General features: G+C 51.4%; 6 protein-coding genes across 6 annotated transcripts; 3 read left to right on the plus strand and 3 right to left on the minus strand.

Moving 5' to 3' along the window:
* Positions 1–1,822: 1,822 nt before the first annotated feature.
* AYO21_01438 (hypothetical protein) lies at positions 1,823–5,165 on the minus strand (the record flags this gene model as incomplete). The annotated part of the gene is made up of 3 exons (XM_022651421.1): positions 1,823–2,503; positions 2,567–4,539; positions 4,595–5,165. The coding sequence occupies 3 exons, from the start codon at positions 5,163–5,165 to the stop codon at positions 1,823–1,825; spliced, it is 3,225 nt and encodes a 1,074-aa protein (XP_022516394.1).
* A 303-nt stretch (positions 5,166–5,468) lies between these two features.
* Positions 5,469–7,424, minus strand: AYO21_01439 (hypothetical protein; the record flags this gene model as incomplete). The annotated part of the gene is made up of 2 exons (XM_022651422.1): positions 5,469–7,307; positions 7,356–7,424. 2 exons carry the CDS (start codon positions 7,422–7,424, stop codon positions 5,469–5,471), a joined length of 1,908 nt encoding a protein of 635 aa, XP_022516395.1.
* Positions 7,425–8,980: 1,556 nt separating this feature from the next.
* On the plus strand, positions 8,981–10,623 carry AYO21_01440 (hypothetical protein; the record flags this gene model as incomplete). Its single annotated transcript, XM_022651423.1, has 4 exons — positions 8,981–9,528; positions 9,582–10,115; positions 10,182–10,468; positions 10,523–10,623. The coding sequence occupies 4 exons, from the start codon at positions 8,981–8,983 to the stop codon at positions 10,621–10,623; spliced, it is 1,470 nt and encodes a 489-aa protein (XP_022516396.1).
* A 547-nt stretch (positions 10,624–11,170) lies between these two features.
* On the minus strand, positions 11,171–12,008 carry AYO21_01441 (hypothetical protein; the record flags this gene model as incomplete). The annotated part of the gene is made up of 2 exons (XM_022651424.1): positions 11,171–11,602; positions 11,667–12,008. The coding sequence occupies 2 exons, from the start codon at positions 12,006–12,008 to the stop codon at positions 11,171–11,173; spliced, it is 774 nt and encodes a 257-aa protein (XP_022516397.1).
* A 359-nt stretch (positions 12,009–12,367) lies between these two features.
* Positions 12,368–15,248, plus strand: AYO21_01442 (hypothetical protein; the record flags this gene model as incomplete). The annotated part of the gene is made up of 2 exons (XM_022651425.1): positions 12,368–14,828; positions 14,887–15,248. The coding sequence occupies 2 exons, from the start codon at positions 12,368–12,370 to the stop codon at positions 15,246–15,248; spliced, it is 2,823 nt and encodes a 940-aa protein (XP_022516398.1).
* A 771-nt stretch (positions 15,249–16,019) lies between these two features.
* On the plus strand, positions 16,020–21,953 carry AYO21_01443 (hypothetical protein; the record flags this gene model as incomplete). Its single annotated transcript, XM_022651426.1, has 3 exons — positions 16,020–17,374; positions 20,127–21,453; positions 21,513–21,953. The coding sequence occupies 3 exons, from the start codon at positions 16,020–16,022 to the stop codon at positions 21,951–21,953; spliced, it is 3,123 nt and encodes a 1,040-aa protein (XP_022516399.1).
* Positions 21,954–22,562: the final 609 nt, after the last annotated feature.

Below are 22,562 nucleotides of genomic sequence, written 5' to 3' on the forward strand. Positions count from 1 at the left end.
GCGGTGATGCTCGGTAGATCTACAATACAGCAAAGGAGGAGGTTCGGTAGTCAGGGAGTATGCAGGATGAGAGGGTTGCCTGTCTCATCTTGAATTGATGTTTGCAACCCCAGGCCTGGCCAAGACGACCTCATGTATGTATGTACTTGGTACCTAATAATTCGACTCTCAGCCTTGCCAGACCACCCCTCTTTAGGACAAACTATAGTATTTCGCTGATGATCTCCTTTGTCAAGGAATGTCTTCTTGGTCTTCTCAGCCTTGTGGCCACCCTCATCTCCCGAGCGGGTGTCAAAATCAAGTGGTACAGTCTGATAAGAAATAGTATCGAGGAGCGATTCACTATTATCGTAAGGGCAACCTCATTGGGCAGGATGGCATCCCTATCCTTATTAATAACATTAATTAGATTAGATCCGGCGGACGCCTCATTGCTATTTAATCACCAGCTAAGATAGGTGTCTATTTTAGTGTACTGTCAGACTGTGCCATTCTTTCCATCCAACTAACAAAATAGATGTCGCAGACAACCTTGCCGCGGGCGCCGCTTGATCTTGAATGCCACCACGCTGCAAGGACTGGCACCATGAGCTTCCTGCACACTGGCGGACACCATCAGCATACGGCACCGTTAGCTCGGCCGGTGACAAAGGCGGCCCTTCTTTAGGCTACGCCAAGCTGTGTAGCCTCGACTTCTCGGTCCCACTCCAATGTTCCGGACCAAGGAGCACCCCAAGAAAGCACGAGGTGTTGGAGAATATGTGTCAGCATCTCCCCCAACCGCGATATGTACTGGTACTGGTGGGGGCTTCACAGCGGCCTCGATGACATGAGATTGGATACCGGCAATGGCCGTCAAACAGAATGCACCACAAGAAAAGTCATACATGAGGTTGCGCCCAATGACTTCCAGTCCATTGTACATTATGCTTTCAATCAAGACCGGTATAGCTGGAAATGTGCGGAGCATTGATATACCTTGGATAGCTCCAGTCCCACCAAGGTAGCCATCTGTGCCGTTGTTCCAGCCCGTTGCTAAAGCTGCCAGCGTCACCGAGGCCCTCATTATATAGTGGCTCAAGATTTCGGCTCGGAAGAGCAACTGGGAAACCAAGTTGATATGCTCGCGCCTTGGCCTCGCCCAGGTGAGTAAAGCAATAGCAGAACAGATCCCAGACTGTGTAGTCTTCTTGATCGATGTCACGCCCTCCGTAGCATTGCCGCGTTGTTATTTGCGCCACTAACTGACCAACCTTTGTAGCAGTGACCACCACGCGAAGATCTGTCGTAAGTTCACGACGCCTCCACACTTCGGGGCTATTGTCAAAGAACGCGGTAATCCACACCTACAAAACCCGATTGCCAATCAAGGATACTGCACCAGCCAGCATACTATCAAGGACTTACTCATCCTGCTAATGAAGCATAAAGACTTAAGTAGGAGAAACTTGTGTGCGGGCGACTCAGCGTTCCCACTTGCTCTACTAGAAGTTCTAAGTCGGGAGGGGCTAGAAGGTAATCAATCACAAACTACCATGTTTGCAATCTCATCGCTTTGGCTAAATTCAAAGGCCAACCGAAATCCGCCGATTGCACTGGCGCAATCTCTCAGCTGGCACTCTGTTTTTCTAGAAAGGCTATCTAAACCGCCATGAGTGTCATGAGCATCCGTCCTTCAAGTTTTCAGGGTCGTTCATACTCTGGGCAGCAAGAATCGAATTTCCTGGGAACACATCCACAGATCTTTCCGTCACCATCTCGCAAAGCCGCGTCGAAAGATGTCTTGCAAAGCAGAAGCTCCAACCCACATCTATCTACCACGTCACATATTTCCATAGCCAAACGTGTTGCTACCCCACGGCATCTGGCTGTAGTTTCGGTTGGTAATCGCTTCAAGCAAGTCGCGACCACCTAGTGTCGGACCGATGCCACCAAATCCTTGGTCCACAATTGCTTCGTCACTTCCCCAAAGATTGTCGAGGGGTAGGGCAAGCCAATCGCCTGTAAGATCGGCCATCGCAGAGCTCATGTTGACATCATCGGGAAGGGTGAAATCAATATCATGATCTCCACCGAAATTCGGGGGCGGCACAAATGTCTGGGAATCCAAGTCGGCCATAGGTCTTGCTTGGATGCCGGCAAGAGGATCGTTCACGTAGAACTCAAGCTTGGGTTGGATCGAGTTGCTATCTTGATGCAGATGTTGCTGTTGCTGGTGGTGATTCTGCCGTTGTTGCGACTGATCATCTGCGCCATCAATTCCATGCGGATGGGGAGATTGTGGGCGGGACTGTTCCCGGCTGGGGCCGGCAGATCCTGTACCAGGATGCTGGACTCGGATCATCGACTGCTTCACGTTGCGTACTATATTTTGCACGAGCCGGGATGTTGACGAGGCTAGGTGCACGTCATCAACGACTTCTTTGGACAAAAGCTCGGTGATCTGATCGAGTTGCTGGAGACATTTTCGCACCAATCCTTCGTGGGTGCCTAAGCTGAAACGCTACACACAACATGAGTTAGTGGCCAGTAGTACTAAGAGTGAAAAGAAAGGACTTCGTATCACCTTGAGAGTAAACATCATGCCCGAGAGGCTTCGAAGATAGGTACGGACAGGCGCGTCTCTGAGGAAGCCTCTGGCTGCGATACCGTCAATAACGAGGCTGAGGATGTTGAGGGCTGCTTCAGTGACTTCGTCGATGAAGGGCTTGTTTTCTTCCGAAATCCTGAGCAGGGTAGCCTTGCGCATGGTCGCCCCGCCTTCGACCCAGGACTCCACAACCTTCTGGAGGCCCAGTGAGTTGATGTACAGGCGACCATATTCATATTCAATGAGCAAGATGCACTGCATGACTGGATGAATGTGCGATTTCACTTTCTCAAACTCGGTTTTCCAATGCTGCAGTAGAGGGGCGATGTTGGCAATCGCTTCTTTGTACCGTCCAGTGGTCGTCAACTCCCTCGTGAACTGGTGGGACGAGAATATCTGCCGATTGGCCTGGTTCATGATCTTGGCTACTTGTACCCAGCATTCTTGCATAACATCAATTGGGTGGTCTTGCTTTGGGCTGCTTTTGTCCCAGATCTCATCGGTTTCCCACTCGTCGACATTGAGCGAAGACTGCACACCCATTCTGCCGCTTGTCTGCGCAACATAAACGAGTACCAGGCGTCGAATTCGTCTCTTTCGCGCGCAATCAGACTCGGGGCCATGCTGATGGCGGCAATAGAAGTGATTCGTGTCGAAGACACCAAGTTCAAACGCAAGACTTTGAGCAAGGCCAAGAAGCATCCACGACATCCTGTCAGACCTCCACGCAGGTTCAAGCCAGCTTGCATATGGCAGATCGTCATAGTCTCTCGTGCCTGTTGGTTCATCTTGTTGTGCGGATGCCTGGGCATTCATGTCTGTTGTCACGACCAGGCTGTGATCAAGAAGACCATTCTCGTCATCGCCTGGAGGGAAATGAAGCGCACGCGGTTGCCAGTCGGTAAGTAACAGAAGAGCTTCGATGGTGCCCAAAGTGCGCAGACTGCCTTGCCATGTGATCTGCCCTGTATTGGACTCCCGGATTTTCGCATTACTACCACCTCCACAGAAGCCACCCCCAAATTGTTCCTGGGCCCAAAGAAGCCGCTCCACTTGGCGACGGAGGTGAGTCCAGAGCTTATCATGGATCTGATATGACCGAGACATTGCGGCATGGCCAGAAAGACGCATATGACGTGATGCAATGGCGAGAATAGCCAACGCTAAAATGGGCTCATCAGCGAGAAGAACATGATGTTTGACGGGTGATCTGAAATCAGGGAACACGACTGGGGTCATGGGGGCCAGCTTCTGGTAGAAATATTCAACGTATTTCATGGCTTCCCAAGCGGTGAACCATCCATTGCGGACAAAGCGCATCTGTGACCAGGTCTTCAGACCCGCTTCTTGTTCTGCTTGTTCAGTTGGAGTCAGGCCTACCCCAGGAGGCTCCTCAGGACCGCCACGGCCGAGACTCGACATCGTCTTTTTGCGTGTACCGCGATCAGAGAGTGGGCTATCTTTGTCACCTGGAGCGACATCCTCAAAGACGTTTGCAGCATCAACCAAGAGCATGATACTATCTTGAGTGCTCGATACTGGTGCGCCCAAAGTTGCAGCAGCTACCTGACTGTGCAGCTGCACGTCGGATAGAGGCTTGTTCCTTGTCGATGTGGGATACATGGAAGAAATGTGAGAGTGATGTGAGTCGTCGCGAGGTTGGGAGGTGACAGATGTTCCAGGGTTCTGAGACATCTGAGGCGACCAAGATTTGCGTGTGAAGCCGTTTGTCGTCGGCAAGGCAGAACTGGACTGTCGGGGCCCAGAAGGAAGGCCGAAGGAGGACATGCCGTCACTTATGGTTGGAGCGTCACCATTGTCAAGTGTTTCAGAAACGTCTCTCGCCGTGCCATCCGACTTCTTTTGCTTCTTTCTGGTGGGCGCAAATTCACAATTCAGACGCTCACGTAGGCATCGCTTGCAAGGGGGGTTCATGGGCGCATCGACACCTGAAACACAACATCATTAGTGGCCATGCAAACAGCTCTCATCTGTGTAACGTACTGCCCAAGTCACACTTCACCTTGCGCTCGCGACATCTTTGGCAGGCTTGGTAGCCTCGCCGATGAGGCTTGCCCTCGCGGGGTACCTGCGTGGCATTATTGTCGCTGGGCTCTGGTGAAGTGCTGTCCTTAAAGGTGTTTGAATGGATCGCGTTGTTTGAAGGCAATTGGGGATGAGCATTGTAGGCCATAGCAGGCAAGGCACTGCCAAAAGGTGGAGCAGTAGCTTGGGATGGAGAGAGAGTTGCGACACCGACACCGAGATAGCCGTCCGGAGGAGCGATCCCAAGCGGAAGCGGAGGCTGAGGCTGGAGTAGCTCAAGAGAGCCGAACTCAGGCCCCGCCATTGTGGCTGCGCCACCGATCTGCTGCGCCACACCTCCACCAACTGCGCTGTCGAAACTTGGCAAGGCTATGGGTAGTGCAGGAACGTCGTTCATCAGCAATACAATCAGATCCAGATCATCGAGATCTTCGACCGCGACACTTTCCATCAATGCCCCATACGTATCATTCTCCGGGTACTGGACATTTGGGGACCCAGTCCACCCGGAGTAGAACTGGTCATCCATGATCTCGCTGAGATGGCCTGAGGAAGAACTACAAAGAGGGAATTAGAGAAGTTGCATTAGCAGAACCTCGACGTGATTTTTCTTGTTGCGGACTGTGTTTTGAAAGTCACTATGGAACACGTGCACCAGCTACGTGTGATCGGACCTCTGTCACTTATTCACTTTCCATCAATAACCAGCTTTGAACAGTAACAACCATATCAGAGCAAGTGACATGTCGATGATCTTGCCAGACACCCGGAGACAGACCACCGGATTACCTTTTATGCCCCTGTTTACACCCAAAGGTAAGTCTGGCTTTTGTCACCTGTTTCTTGTCCCTCGGAATCCTTGTCGATATGATAGACCCACTGCTGGAGACGTTGCTAAAAAGGTATCAGTATCCTTTTCTCTGCCATCAACAATGGTCTTCATGTCGTCGGGTTGTTGTTTCGGCGGCATCGGTAGACTGCGGACACTATCTTCGCTAGCTCTTCGTAATATGTCGGGTGTCATGCGACCTCCCAACAATCCTTTGACACCACCAGCTTTCCGCGAGGGCATCTCGCCGGTACCGGCGGTCAATACATAAAGCAAGTACTTGAGGTTTGGGAGAGTGTGCCGAATATCAAGGACCCGCAGACCTTGTCGGTTCATCAGAAACTCAATGTCCTTGTTCAACAGGAAGACACCATATTCAAACTTGTAAGGAACGGTTATTGGGTGCAGCGGGTATCTGCGCTGGCTAAGGCCGATCGATATCGGATCAATGATGTAGGATGCGGACCCATACGGTTCAACTGTGTATGGCAAAGGAATAGACAGGTAGAGCGCCAACTGATGCACCAACTGAGCAGTAAATCCAAGAGCTGCAGCAATTTCGTCTCGGTTCGTGTCGTTGTAGACCGAATTCGGAAGGTGGATACCGCGGATCGTGAACTGAAGCGTCCGGTTTTTGAGTGGTTCGATTGGGAAGATGGCAAGAAGTGACTCGCATATTCGTCTAACTTGGCCGCTGGAGTCTGCTCCGATCTGGTTAAGCTGAGCCTCAAGCTCCCTAGATTCCTTTTCCCCTTCATCAATCAGCGCCCTGGATGCGACTTCGGTCTCGCGGCCCATCGCAAGAGCATTCCTCTGTTCCTCCAAGGATTCCAGTAATTCGTCTCGTTGCTTTTTCAATTGTCTGAGTAGCCTTTGCTCGGCAGCCAAAGCCGCCTTTGCCTGAGGGTTCTCGTCATCAATCTCAGGCTGCGCCTCCTCCGCAACGGTGAACACGCGTGCGTTGGCGAGGACTTTGTTGATATCCTCCTCAAGCTGAGAGCGTACCTTGATGGCATCCTGAATACACTCATCCAGGTTTGCAAGCTGCATCAGAGCATCGAACGTGGTGCCCGGTTTGCTCCCGCCGGCTCTATGGTCAACCGAGTGCTCAACGGTGGGATGGGGCTCGACTGGCAGGTCCGTGAAACTGGTATAGATTCCATCAGATAGATGTAGCAAGACGCAGTTTTGAGGCAATGGGTGGTGAAAGTTCTCCAGACTTCGTCCAATGAACTGCAAAGATCGCAGGTTCAGGTCCAATTCCACCAGCAAACAGTAGTCTTCCGTCTTCGAAGGCCGGGCCCAAACTCGAATAGTACACTCGTCTGACCTTGATATCATCGGCCCGCTGTTGTCCAAATCGAAGAACGCAAAGCTCGGATTCATGGATTTTTCTATGACCTCGCTGATGTATGCAGGTTCGGAGATGCCTGCACAATGTACTGATACCCATGTATCAGCAAGGCGCTTAACGACCATATCTTCCAAAGTCGACTGGCGCACGCGAGGGTTGCTCGTAGCCCAATGCAGAGTGCTTCTTCTGCGAAGCCTCGCCCCGCCAGATCTGGTTTGTCCCTTCTCATTTCTTTCGAAGGAAGTGGCAGCCCTTTGAGGACCGCCGGAAATTGAAGCTTCATCGAAGGCAGTAGGGAGGTTTGTGAACGAACGCGAGTGAGATAGGTGCGATTGGCTAGATTCCTCATGCAGAGCGCGCTTGGCCGGGCTAACAAGGTTGTAGGGAGCGTCGTCGTCGGTAGTCGTCCTGCCCTGTCTTTTGGGACTGCTCGAGGTTACATGCAGGTTTCGCAGAGATATACCGTGTAGGTGACGGAGGCGGCGGTTCTATGCGCAAAGTGAGATGGCGAAAAAGAGCAGGTAGAGGCCACTGACCCATGGATAGAGGAACGGTCGCCCCTGGACTCTGGAGTGGACGACGAAGTCATCTCCACGATCAGCCATTGCTTTCTGTGCTAGCGCGACACATTGCTGGCAGATTGCTGGAGAGGAGTCGGTTGGTGAAAAGTGGCGCAAAGACTACATTGAGCAGGATCGAACGGGACCGACCAGGAACGCTTCCCATCCATGCCGGGTTTTGGGATGTTCCTTTGCACCTCCGCCGCAGAATTGGGCATCACCTGCATTTTGCGGGTGAAGTCAGGCTGCAGCCAATCACAGCTCTTGGCACGTGCGACATTGTGGAGTGATGTTTCTCCGATGTAGATCCTCTTGGCCTTTCTAGCTTCTTAGCTTCCCCTGAGTTTTCGAACGCGTGTGTTAAGATTTCCCTCACGCGCAACGTAAACAGATTGCAAACACTATTACAATGCAATATCGACAGAGAAGATGCTGCTGAGATGAGGCGCTTGCCATCCTACCCCGATCGCAAATTGCTGTACGGGACATCAACACTCCGGTTTCACCTGGCATCACAGCAAGGACAATGTCAGTCCCGACGAGCATCGCCACGGACAACTCCTGGTATCTCGATCTGCCACCTCATTTGTCCGTATACGTGACATTGGAGCCGATGTACGAGATACACGCGCGAAACAAATTTGTTGCCGAGGCTTTGACGTCTTTGACAGCCTTTTGTCCACACCACCATGTGTTTTGTTTGCCTGGCCTACCTATGTAGGAAGGTTAGACGGTAGGGTCATCTGCAGCATTTACACTCCGCTCCCCACCAAACTAATCGCGAGAAGATTTCAATAGAGCAATCGATAGACTTAAGCAAGTTCCACACCAGTTTATTGTTACACACCCCACTTTAATGTCTATCCAACAGCCCGCAATCTCTTGCCTCTTATGTGTCACGTCCTCGACGTCTCTAAGGCCATTGGGGATGGTCGGCAAGCTCCAGACCAAGCATTCAAGTTGTACCAGACAGTAAGCATCTGCCCACCACCCAGACGGCTGGGATCGTCCCATTTCCTTGACCCGAACCCCCTTTTGTAACTCTTCTGTATGAGCACAGCCTGAGATCCAATGATCAACACAACGTCTACACCTCTTCGGTAATGTTTCTGTCATTGGAACAGAACCTGTTCTATCCCAGGCCTCAATTATGGTTTCCTTGACGACCTGTTCTTTGATTGAATTTACGTTCTCGGTGCGTTCCGTTCTGTTGACGCGCTCTAGATCGCTGAGCTTGGAGGTTATTTGCATATGGCCCTTGTGCAGTTGTTATGACAGCAGTCTCCTTCAGCTGTCTAATCTCTTTTGGCTCACCACCTGCAAAACAGCATCGAATAGATTGTTCGGCACAACCCTCGCAACACAATGCGCGGTGTGGTCCAGGGGCGAGAAGAGAAACCGAGTCTACATAAACGTCTTGGACGCAGCAATGATTTCTCAATCCTCATACTTTTCACCTTCCATTGGTTTCTCTCTCGCTCTCACCATATTCATTCCCTTTGCGAGTTGTTATTTTTCTACCTGATTTTCCGGCTTGACGTCGCCGGAACTAACCTACCACCCTACTACACAATCAATAGCACAAAGCACTATTCCCAAGAATGAAGATCCCTACAACGACCCTTGTTGTGCTGGCCGCCAGTGGTCAGGCACTGGGCTCCTGGTTTAAGGACGTCACCGTGACGGAAACTGCTACAAGACTGGTACAATCTTGCCCTTGCGACGGGGAAGTCAAGGTCACGCCCATTGCTCGAGGACAGGACTTTGGTCCTCCTGGCCATGGTGCAGGTCCTGTGACCAGGGCAGGTCCGATAGTGGCAGTCTACACCACCGCGGGTACCGTAACGACCAAGACCGGCATCGTGGTTGAGTTGGGGCCAACTCCGGGAGGCCGTAAACCTGGAGTGACCACAACGATCTGGACGGGTCCTCTGCCCACTGAGGGTATGTCATGGGTAAACTGGGACTCGGACGATGAGAACAACGCTGCACCAGTGCAGACAAGGTTCACCACTATCAATGGCCGCGCTCCAACGAATACAGCGCCTGAGCTATGGACGGATTGGCTCAACCCTCAGCCGACAGGGGGTCCTTCCGGCAATACCAGACTTCGTCTTCATCAAGGTCCTCATCACGCACTGGCGGTCCTGTCGGTGGTTCTACCAGTACCACTACTTCACGCTTCTCAACCACGTCGAGCAGCAGCTCAGTCGTCGGCGGCACCTTTACTTCCACTAGCACCACATCTGCTTCAAGCAGCAGTGGTATTGGTCCTATTGGGGGAAGCACGACGACCTCTTCAAGTACCACCAGCACCTTGTCAACGTCCACCACGATGACCAGTGAGACAAGCTCCAGCAGCACATCTTCCGCCAGCTCTTCTCTTGGTCCTATTGGCGGTACGACCTCCTCAAGCTCCACCTCTGAGTCGGTCACTTCTTCCACTAGCACGACCTTGTCAACCACCACTTCGACCTCGTCAACTTCCTCGACAATCACTTCGTCTTCCACCACCAGTTCGTCGACAACTTCGTTGACGACTACCTCCTCGACGACATCAGTTGCGCCAGGCGCAACCGTCACAGTTGATGTTCGCTCTCTGTCCTATATTGACGGCATCCTCCTGGCTCATAACGTTCACCGCCGCAACCACTCTGCTGAAGACTTGACCTGGTCAGCTAGCCAAGCAACAATTGCCGCAGAAATCGCTGCCAGCTGTGTCTTCGCCCACAATACGTAAGTATTTCTGTCGTCTCTTCGTCGTCAACTACACATGAGCTAACTCGGTTGACTCTTTCGCAGCGCTGCTGGAGGTGGTGGCTACGGTCAGAATATCGGCGCCGGGTACACCCCTGCGCAAGTACCCGCCATGATTGGTAACGATATGTACAACGGCGAGATGCCCTACTACCCCTTGCCTTACGGTGTAGACAACGCAGACACCACCAACTTCGCCAAATGGGGCCATTTCTCCCAGATTGTGTGGAAGGGCACTCAGCAAGTGGGCTGCGCGACGCAGTTCTGTCCCAACGGAGTGACAAACGCCGAGTTCACTCAATATTTCACGGTTTGCAACTATGTTCCTCCTGGTACGTGCCATCGCAAGGAATCCCTTTTGATAGAAACATTTCTCGCTTTGTCAGGTGCGCGAATGCTGATTGGAGGATTAGGAAACTACCAAGGATCTTTCAGCAACGTTGGCGCACCTTTGGGCCAACCCATCACCGTCATCCAGACCAACTAAGGAAGATGAAAAGGAAGCAGATGATATACGGTCAAATCATGACGGCAAAGGAGTTCGTTTACATAGTCATTGGGTTTTAATGGGTATCATGGGTCATGGGTCAGGGCATCGACGCTGGCAGCCGATCTTGGATTTGGAGGGACGGTAGGACGGTTTGGTGAATGGAAACAGAATGCTATACTTTCACATTTCGGTCAGTACTACCTAGTTTGTGGAGCTACCATATGTAGGCTCCTATCAGTAGTTATCAAGACATATAATTCGAACTTGAGGAGACGGTGTTGATTCCTCCACACAGCTCTAAATCCCGGGGGTGGTCGGCCTTTGTTTCGATGTGGCCCTCTTTGGGAACATTTGACCTCACATTTTATATCGGTCAAGTGGAAGACACATTGTATCGGTAGTACAGCCTCACTGGGCTATCGGATGTAATTGTAGAGAGCTCTTCGCTATACGAAATAAGATCAAGACGAATACCGTCTACTCTGACTCCCGGCGCCGTTGCTCAACATGCAGATCCGCCTTCCAGATATTCCTGCTCTTAGTTCTACTTTCGCAGACTATCCAAACGAGCTTGCAAGTCATCATCCTCACCTCCTCCACCTATTGCCTGAGCAACGCGGCTTTCCGGTACTGCCGCCTTTTGTATGCCGGTTGGTGTTTCACCAAGCTGCACGATAGGATTAGCATCGAGCATTTCGAAGTGTGGAATCGCTCTTACGGCATTGTTCAGATCGACACCAATTTCGTCCAGCACCTGATTCACGACTTCTTCTCCTTCCTCTTCGTCTTCTAGTCCGGTGACATCGTCAATGGCATCGTCCATCATCTCCTGGCGCTGATCCATGATATCATTCTCGCGCTCAAATTCCATAGCGATTCGCTGTAAAGCAGGCAGGTTCATTTGGCGATTCATGCTCCCTAGTAGCATGGTTGCTCCTTTCATGGACTGCATCATTTGTTCATTGCTCCGGACGGTCTGTCACACGCAAAGCCTTGGTCAGCAGACAGTCCCAGTGAAATAGAACTTTGAGGGATGCTACCTGTATTCTCAAGCTAATAGCCTGCAATTGTGTCCGCATCTGATAGAACTTTTGAATATACCTCCTGGTCCTGACCAGGTCCTTCGCTTGAATCTTGCAGGCTCCAATCTGTCCATTCTTTGCACTCTTCTTGATGTCGGCCACAAGCTTCTTCTCTTGATTCTCAAGCTTCACGCGCTCACGGTCCAGTTCGCGTTGGGTCTTCTCCAGAGCGCGTTGGTGTTTACGTAGCCTCTCGGCGGGGGTCATGCGTTTGCCAAAGGCCCATTCTATGATCTGATGTCTGATTGTTAGCGGGGTAGAGGCGGTGGTAGCGGAGAGACAGCAGAGACTCACATTCATGATGAAATGTGGGAAGAGTGGTCAGAAAGAAAAGCAAAGATCGCTTTCAGTGAATATACTTCCAGACCATAACCCCAGAACTAGTGTCACGGTATTTGTCGCAGCTATAATGTCGAGGCAGCGGGTTAGTAGATGTGTGGACCGGAGCAACGATGCCAGCAGCCACTGACGCTGTCGGAAGAACATCGGCCCCGTTCCTCCGGTCACTCCAAACTGCGACCTTTGCTTTCTTTTTAGGAAATATCCTTGGATTATCCTTCGCAGATTCAACCATAGGCATTATCATGGACCGATATGTGCCCTTAGGTCTGAGAAACCTTGCGACGATCGACTAGGGAATACTGAAGACTACTTTCGAAATGAGCCACACCGACGAGCCCGACGAAGGGCCATCGCGCGCATGCCGAGATCCTGATTTCAATTCCTCGACCACAGACCGACACGAAATGGCATCGCCCACTCCCGTCCACACCGCAGGGTACCGACCCGAATACATGACTGTAGGCAGTGGATCACAGCCATCTCATGCTGCAGCACTTATGGAACAACTCGAACGAGATTCCGGCTACGGCAGTATGGCAAATGACGTCCAACAGGCCGGTGGCGAGATGCGCGCATGGGAGGACGAATTTCTCAGAGACAGACCAACGCCTGCCCATACTCCCCAAATCAACGGACAACCTGCAAGAATGTCAGAAACAGAGAAACGATCTCTTGCCAGCCATGTACATCAACTCTATTATAATCAAAATCGCGTCGCTCTCGCAAAGGCGATCTCGCAAACCGTCGAACTGTTGAAACAATTACAGGAGATGAATGCCCAATGGCCTGCACACTACCCCTCTGTTCAGAAAGATGATAAAGAAAGTCAATCTGTCAGACCGATCCTGCGAGAAGTCCAGTCGACAAGGCAAGCGGCGGATCTGTCACGCCAGATGTTTCTTAAAAAGGCGGCGCAAGATCGGCCAGGAGTGTTAAGAAGAGCTGGAACTTCACTTGGAGAAGATGCGACAGGAGAGTCAAGCTCACAGGCACAGCACAGACAGACATCCGAACCACGACTCATCACGCCACAAATCGCACAGGAGTTTTCCATCCTGAAGCTCGATCTCAAAGTTGGCGCACTGTCTCAAACGGAACTCGTTCATTCTCTGGAGAAGAAGTCGATCGCGTCACTGCTGGATGGGAAAATAAGCCAGAGCGTCCGGCACCTGCTGGCGCTTCGGGACCGGATAGAGGATACCTCGAGCAAAGTCCTGGTCACTGGTGATCTAAATGCAGGAAAGTCAACGTTCTGTAACGCCCTGTTGCGCCGCAAGATTCTGCCTGAGGATCAGCAACCCTGTACCAGTATTTTCTGTGAAGTACTGGACGCAAAAGAGAACGGCGGCATCGAAGAAGTCCATGCCGTTCACAAAGATACGGTCTATGACCGAAATGATGAAAGTACCTACGACTCTTATTCCTTACAAGAGCTGGAGAAGATAGTTATTGACAACGACCGATATATGCAGTGCAAGGTCTATGTCAAGGATATCAGGACGATTGATCAGTCATTGCTGAATAACGGCGTCGTCGACATCGCGCTGATTGATGCTCCTGGCTTAAACTCGGACTCGGTCAAGACCACGGCTGTCTTCGCCCGACAAGAGGAAATTGACGTGGTTGTCTTCGTGGTCTCAGCAGCAAACCACTTTACCTTGTCTGCCAAGGAGTTCATTTGGCAAGCCGCGCATGAGAAAGCGTACATCTTTATGGTGGTCAATGGCTTTGACAACATCCGCGATAAAGAACGATGTCAAAAGATGATCCTGGACCAGTTGGCCAAATTGAGTCCGCAGACATTCAAGGAGGCCGAGGAACTGGTCCATTTTGTGTCTAGCAACGCCATTCCCATGATACCTTCACTGCTCAACGATGGAGCTGCCAGTGGTGGCAGTGGCGGGGGCGGTGGGTCAGATCCTCCCGATGGAAACGATGACGACGATGGTTCAGACAAAGGCAAAGGAAAGGATAAGGAAAAAATCCGAGATTTCGAGGTCTTAGAGAGTGCGCTCCGGCGGTTTGTGTTGGAGAAGAGAGCACGCTCGAAACTCGCTCCCGCAAAGACCTATCTGATGAACTGCTTAGGTGATATGAATGTCCTTGCTACAGTGAACCGCGACGTTGCGCAATCAGAGCTGGACCGGGTATCCAAAGAACTTTCGGAGATAGAGCCGGAATTTGAAGAGAAGCAGAAACACCGCGTCACAGTTTCAGAACAAGTCGAAAAAGATATTGACTCTACGTCCACTGAGGTGTACAACCATACTCGATCGACTTTGACCAACACCATTGCCAATATCGGCAATCACAATCACGGCGTCGAATACCCTGGGATATTCTCTGCATTCCAATATGCGGAAGACTTGCGCATTGCCATGCTTGATCAAATTTCTGCCGCGGTTACCAGTTGCGAGAACTACGGTCGGACGAGGACTGTGCAGGGCGTCAACACCATCAAGTCCCTTGGCTTGTTACATGTTGGTAATAGTTACGAGAACCTCAACTTCGCAGCAGACAAAATGTTCCAGCGCCGCAAGGATGCGCTGGTACGGTCTGTAGACACGGACGTGGATATCTGGGACTTTTTCGACGTTGCTGGACTATGGGAGCGACAGGAGAAGACCGTTGGTACCGGGGTGGCTCTTACCGTTGCTGGCACACTAGGCACCAGAGCAGTTGGTGGTGTTGGTTGGATTGATGGTGCATTCGGCGCGGCTAAAATCCTTGGAAGTCGGAATCTGAGGAGATTGATTGTACCAGGCGCTGTTGCTGCGGGTGAGTTCTCCTGTCTCTTCGCAAATAACCGATTTCACCTAACAAGGTGTTCTTGCAGTAATTTTGGCGGTGACCTACGTTCTCTCCACCATCCCGCAAAGCTTGCCACCACGTCTTGCACAGAAACTCTCAGCCACTCTCGCCGAAATGGATTACACGCACAGCAATGCCCACCGGATAGCCTCCGAAGTCCGTCGCGTGCTTCGCTTTCCAGCTCAACAGCTAACAGCAGATCTCGCCCAGAATGTAGAAGAACTAAGACAAAGAAAAGAAGATGTGACAAAGACGAAGAAAGAGAGTGAGGTTGCGCGGAAATACTTTGGGAATCTTGTGCGGGAAAGCGAGGAGACGAGGAGGCGAGTGGCAGGGATCGATCTCGAGGGAGGTCCCGCTGGGGCAGTAGGTGGTTATGTTTTGTAACCGCGTGTGCTCGGCCTGTGATTCCGCTGTGAAAATGATATATTATGGAAAATGGAGGCGCCGATGGAGCATTACGACTATCATGGGCATGTATATGAGCGATGCTGGACATTCTCCTCTTGGTCTCGTCTTGACTACTGTCTGCTTGTACAAGTCCAGCTTCCAACCTCCGTGCAGTAAAATTAGCGATAATATGAAGCTTTTGTTCACTTCAAATATTTACCGGTTGGGGTTGGTTGTCTGCCTAATCTAGGACTACGACGGCTACCGTGGCTGATAGAGGCTGATGTTGAACCATGACGAAGACATGAATTATGGTTGCCTTGTCTCGCCCTGTCGGAAACAGCGGGATGGGAGACGCTAGTGCCGCCTAAAAAAGCTTAGAGAAATTGAGGTAGACAAGCGTGACAAGCGCGACAAGCTCAGTGGATCTCAACGGCCGCAGCCTCAAAGTTGACGTCATTTTGTTAGAGGTTCACCACGAGGATTACCCTCTGAGCCGATGTCGAAAATACCAGGTAAGTGGCATAGTGACGAGAAATAGCAATGAGGAGCGACTCACTATTGACATGAAGGTAACCATCACTAGGTATTATAAAAGCTTGATCCCTATCGATAACTTTACCTATATCTGATCTGACAGCCGCCTCATCGCTCTCGAGTAACCACCTAAATTCCCTGAGGGCCACTACTCTCTGTCTATCGGACTGTACTTTACGCCTTCAATCGGAGAAATCAGCAGAAACCCCCCAAGTCCGGCATCAAACCGCAATGACAGACCCTTCGCAACGTCCCAATCAGTATTGTTCCGAACAACAACCTGTGGACATGAATCATCCAGCTTATGTATACCAGCCACAAGAACAGCATCCAAGCTATCCACCGCCTCCCCCTCAGCCGCCGCGACCTCATGAAACCACGGCACCAGGATACGACACTTCGGGACCCCCCCTCCCACAGAGGCACAATGCCCAAGGAAGTTTAGATCTTGAAGCCCAAACGACATCTTATCCACCGCCGCCTGTGTACAATCCGGCTTCGTACGCACCCAGTCAGCAACACCAATTCCAACCGCCGCCCCAGCGCTACAAACAAATATTCGCCGCTGACGATGACCCTTCCAGCCTGGTCCATTATATCCGCGATCCTCATAAACTCGTAGGATACCTGGTCCCTTTTCCACGCCCGGTGCTTCCCAATGTTGATCCAGAAAGTATTCCAGCTCGTTTTGCGATCTACACGCCGCCCCCACCTCCATTGCAAAAACCGGCCGAGGGAGTGAAGGAAGGCAAACTGCACAAAGTCCAGCGGAAATGGCAAGAAGAAGTCCGTTCCGCAAAGAGCAGCACGGCCAAAACTGCCAGCTGGAAAGGTGCCAAATCTAAAGCGACGCGCGGGATCGATTGGGCTATACACAAAACCACAACCTCAAATTTAGATTTCTTGGGTCGTGTGTCTCCCGATCCACAGAAATCACATTCCGATGACGAGAGAGACCACCAAGACTCCGAAACACACAAGACGGTAGCGGTTGAGGAAATGGTCCTCATTTACCCACCCACCCTCAACCTCACTAACCAACAGATGCGTGAGGAATTCGTGAACACAATGCTACGTACCAAATCCAAGGCACAGAGAGATACTATCATTGCGACAGGCCTCATGCCGGTGGCTTACGGTATCGATATCCTCGCTACATTCATCTGGCCGTTCGGCGGACTGGGTGAGATCGACACTGTTTGGGCATACGCGAGCTTCCGTGGCGCAAAGACTGCAAGATCCGTGACGAAGAGGCTGGCTAGCTCCACTCAATCGTCGCCCAACCATGAAGACGAATCTAACAAGCTGAAACTCACATTTACACACTCCCAGCGTCTGGACGTCCTTCGCAGATATCTCGATGCGGAATGCCACAAGGCTGATTCCAAGCTTTTCCCGCATTATGAGCATTCTCCCACGGAAAGTGAAGTGTTGGAGGCAATAGGATGGACTCCCAGTCGTGATATTGAGGAGAAAAATTGGGAGGATGAACATTGGGAAATCCAGGAGGTCAAGGAAGACTTGAGGACCGTATTCAAGAAAGCAGCGAGTGAGTGGAGGAAGTGGTGCCGGCTGCTGGAGAAGAAGTAAGTTCTTTCCAAGTATTGTGCGCTGTTCCGGGATGTGACGTCCTATGAGACTTGTCTATGAGGCTAACCACCAAACAGTCCGGAGAAAGCGATGAAGAAATAGCATTGTGAGATCGCTATCGATGACTCGAGCCTGGGGTCATTGATTCCGGATATCTCATGCAATGGAAGACTGAACAACAACATCTGGATAAATTTGTGGATATATGTCCAATCCCTTTTCCTTTTGTGGCCAGCTTCACGACCCGGGCTGCAGTTTCTGGCGGTAGTGTTGATTTACACCTTCACCACATCCTTGGGCTTGCAGATGCCTGCCTCTCCCTTTACGCCAGAACTACCTCCGCTGCCGATACGTCCTTGCTCGACAACTCCTAAAGTCCCTTAAGTAATGTGTCGCACCGAATCTGCAAATCCTTGGCGACGCACGTATCCGCTACAGGCGTTAGGGTTGAAGCCCGACTCTCTGGTCAGCCGCCATTGAAAAATAATCGTGGATCAAAATAGGGAAATCTATTGAACAACGAGACAAATGGCCCAGCTGTACTGAAGGTTATGTCCCGAATTCTTGTGGAAGGTTTTGGGCTTCCTGTCGCAGAAGAGAGGCGCTCTAGGAGCCCGGATGTTGCTGTCCCATAATCTCACAGACAAGAAGTATACGGCTCTTGAGGTGATCCTCAACGTGAAATATGTCTTTCCGTCACTTCCCTCATGCACAGAGCGCTTCGGAAAGATTGTGTTATAGACGGGCTATCTCTACTTCACGGCGTTGCCCTGAGATAGGGCCTCTTTATCGTGATCTTTGGTCACCTCGATGGACAGCTTGGCAGCCTCGTCGCTTGACAGATGAGATCGATGATGGTCATCTGTGCGATTGGCTCCTCGGCCGTTGCTTAGGGGTTGCCAGCGTCACCATTTACCCCACCTCCCAGCGGCTGGCTTGATCAAGCTTAGCAGCTCTTTTTGACACCGTGTATCGCCATGAGTAAACATACTGGTAAAGAAAGCAATCTTTGTGAAATAGGATGGTTCATTGTTGCACAGCAGGTCGAGGGTTGGGTGGATAATATGACCAGTTTCTGCGAGATCCGTCTACTGCGATTCCTCATTGTACAACCAAGCACAAGGCCCACACCTAAGCATCCTCCACAGGCAAGGTGTACTCGTACAGTCAGGCTCGCTGTTCGGCAACGGAATTAACGCATTCAATGGCATTTAGGCAAAGGGCCCGCAGCCTGTTCGAAAGTTTGTAAGCCATGGAGACATAGTGGTCGCCGGATGAAAGCGAAGCGCGTTGATTCTCGCCACACAGGTTGGGGAGGGACAATGGCGATTGTTCTCACCTCTCCACGGTGCCACTTTTGAGTCTTGACTCCGCGTATTATGCATCGGTTGAACCGCGGCTGCCGAGCAACTCGGCCGAATTATTGTTACCACTAACCATTCACCCACTCAATAGGCCGGACAGCTGCAAGGGCTAAGCTTGACAGGTAGCCAGCGGGGCGGGCGCCTAATGAGATGAGATTGACTGTCTGGACTCGCCAATGGTGGAAACAGGAAGAGTCTCAGTCCCTAACGGCGTTCGGGGGTGAAGGTGTGCGCGGCGAGAAGAGTGAAAAATAGGTACGGAAAGGGAAGCCTGCACCTTACATACTTTGGTCTCCGGTTGTGCGTTTGTGGGTACATCTCAAGGTTAATAATGTAGATAAACACATCATTAGAGAATAAACTTGCAGGGGCTTGGGAAGATACATAAGTGAGTACAAGTAGCGAGTAATTATCTCGTAGTTATGAAGTGCTTGTAGAGTCTCTTGCTGCAGTTCCTGACTGGACTGCCTAACTCATCATATCACTAGCACGACAGCATCACCACCAGTGTGTGGCTGCGCCCCAGGGGGCAAAAATTGACGTCTGATGATGTGGTGGTTCGTCCTGGTGCGGCACCAAGCGGCACCCCCAGCATACCTCTGGGTGCCTCTCTGGTTCTCGCCCACCTTTGGTCTTCCCCTCCCCCACAAACCTGCGCGCACAACATTCGATCCGATTGAGAAGAGCAAAGGAGAGGTGGAAAGAACAGCACACAAGAAGGACGAAGACACATCCGCAAATCAAGCCACACCCCTCATTCATCCAACACTACCCATCGCAGGCACCCAATTTCATCATTCCATACCTACTACATTAGATTCTCGAACCGAATCGCACCCTACGCACTGCTACCTTCATCTTCTCATCCTCATCCTTTCCAAACAGTAGATTACTGCACTACTTAGTTGCCTCGCTCCCTCACTCCCTTACCTTCTCCCTCAAGCGAGTGCTATTCCTATCGACCTCATATTATTCCGCTCCTGTTTCTGCAATCAGCGTGATCAGCTTGCGACGCTGGTTCATCGGCCCTACATTGCCTCGAGTCGACTTATTCTTCTCGTGCTTGCACAGAGATACGCCCTCATCCATAACCTCCGAGGTACCACTACCAAGACCGGCACCTAATCCTTTGTACTCGTCGAATCGCCACCTTCGCTATCCTCACCACTTGTCTCTACTTCGCGCTCTTTGTTCAACCTCAAGCTACCTAGTATTGCTTCCTCCAGGCAGAGACTAGAACCCGGTCCGACCGCTATCTCTCCCATCCTACGTCAAGCTCCTCCCTCTTGTTTCTCAGGCATATTCGCGCGAGACGCTCCTGGTAATCGGTCCGAGGCTCTTTGCGCATTTCTGTCTCTTTCAAGCTGGCGGGCACAACCGATAGGAGAACCTCCTCGGGAGGCTTTCTCAATCGCGTCTTTGGAGGCAAGAAGGAGAAGGATACAGATTCGGAGAGCACACCCTCTCGAATAAGTACTGATAGCAACCACAATGGCACTACTTCCCCCGGTGGCAGCATTACAGTTAAGACTAACGACTTGAGCCCCAAGTCCGAGACTCGAAAGCCCGCAGACGAAGCCGCCGTTGCTTCGCCTTCTGCCGACTCCAAGAAGCGGAGGAGTAGCAGCGCCAAAGCTAAGGAGATCTTTACCCAGGCCAAAAATTCATTAATACACGGCGACAAGGACGGACCGCAAACACCGATGCAGAGACTATCCAAGACCGATGCCGCGCTCAGCGTGCCTCAAGGCTCGCTGAATAACTCGGCCGGCGAGTCGCAGCCTACACCAAATTCATCCTTCTTAGTTGGTGTGACCGAAGACAAGAACAAGAAATGTCGTCGTACCATGGAAGACACTCATTCATATCTTTACAACTTTCTCGGTACGCCGGCGCCGGTTCTCTCTTCCGACAGCTCATTATCCAAGAAAAGTTCCCGAGAAGATCGGAACAGTCTCAGCACCATCGCGTCCAATCCTGCCCAGCATGTGGTGGAGACCGACAATGGCTACTTTGCCATTTTTGACGGGCATGCGGGCACCTTTGCTGCCGAGTGGTGTGGGAAGAAACTGCATGTCATCCTGGAAGAATTGATGCGCAAGTACCCCAACACACCCGTCCCAGAATTGCTTGATCAGACATATACCACCGCCGACAACCAATTGGAAAGGTTGCCACTCAAAAACAGTGGGTGTACTGCGATCACGGCAGTGCTACGCTGGGAAGACCGCGTTCCCACCAACCACTCTGCGACGGGGTCTCAGGCTATCGCATCCTTGGCCGCGGCCGCAGCCAAAGAAGCAGAGAAGAATGAGAAAAACAACGAGTCATCGAAAGACGGAAAAGACTCGACGCCTCGGTCGAATTCAACGGCTGAAGCGGCGGCGGCAGCGATTCAGGAAGCGAAACAAAAGGCTACGCGACAGAGGGTGCTGTACACCGCTAATGTTGGTGACGCCCGGATCGTCTTGTGCCGCAACGGGAAGGCACTCCGTTTGTCGTACGATCACAAGGGGATGGACGAAAACGAGGGACGAAGGATATCGAAAGCCGGAGGGTTGATATTGAACAACCGGGTGAATGGAGTGCTAGCGGTGACGCGAGCATTGGGCGACTCATATCTAAAAGACTTGGTAACCGGACATCCTTATACGACCGAGACCGTGATTCAACCTGACCAAGACGAGTTTTTGATCTTGGCCTGTGATGGAGTAAGTTCATGATACAAACCAATTGCCCACCTGTGGCATGTCATACTGATGCGCAATAGTTATGGGATGTCTGCTCAGATCAGGAAGCGGTAGACTTGGTTCGCAACGTCCACGACCCTCAAGCTGCGTCCAAAATGTTGGTGGACCATGCGTTAGCCCGTTTCTCGACCGACAACCTGTCTGTCATGGTGGTGCGCTTCGATCCGCAAAAGCTTCAGCAGAACACCAAGATGGACATTGGAGTAGAGACAGAAACAACCAAGGACAAACTTGCGATCAGTGAGGTGGAAATGCTCGTGGGAGAAGCACGTCGGCACTCTCTGGCCCAAGAAGGGCAAGTTTCCGACCAGGACTCGGAAGAATTGAGGCAGAGCGTGATCCAGGAACAGGATGAAGAAGACCAGGAGACCGGGCCAGAGTACACGCCGGAGGGACAGACTGAAGCTGAGAAGATCTTGTCGGAGAAGAAAGCGGAGCAGGAGAAGCCCAGTGAAGGTTGAGTTGATGTTGGGTGCTGTCTGGGGTAAATCTACGGAAGGAGAAGATGACTTGTCTGGCACGAGATGGTGGGCCAACGCACGCACAGAAGGCGATGATGCACCACTCACCGCTGCCGAGATGGAGAGTCTACACCAAATAACCCCGTGTTATTGAGACGGATATCAAACCTTGACTGGTCCACCCCATCCTGATCTGTGGTCGGTCTTGGATAGACCAAGCCTTGATCGGAGATGAGTAACAATCTGAGACGATTGAAGCACTTTCAGGATGCATTTCCATGTTACCGGAGAAAGGGCGCGACCAGCAGACCAACAGTGGAGAGATTCAGCAGCGGAGTTTTCGAAAACGGCAGATGAGGCACAGCAAGCATAGTGAGATTTTGTTCTTAAACTCTTTTCTCAGATCAGAGAAGGGCTTGACTGAGTGCTTGACCGGTGTCTGGTGGGAAGACTCTGAGAAGCTCTGTGCTTGAATGATAAATTTTGTTTTTGATCCAAAGGACGTTCTTGAGTATTCTTTTCTCTTCGTTAATACCACCGTGAACCAGTAAGTGGGACGGTCGAGGTTGAGACAAGGCTGGATGGGAATAATCAAAAACGGGTACTAGA

The sequence above is a fragment of the Fonsecaea monophora genome (genome assembly GCF_001642475.1).
Source record: "Fonsecaea monophora strain CBS 269.37 chromosome Unknown Scaff5, whole genome shotgun sequence".
In the NCBI taxonomy this organism is placed as follows: Eukaryota; Fungi; Ascomycota; class Eurotiomycetes; order Chaetothyriales; family Herpotrichiellaceae; genus Fonsecaea; species Fonsecaea monophora.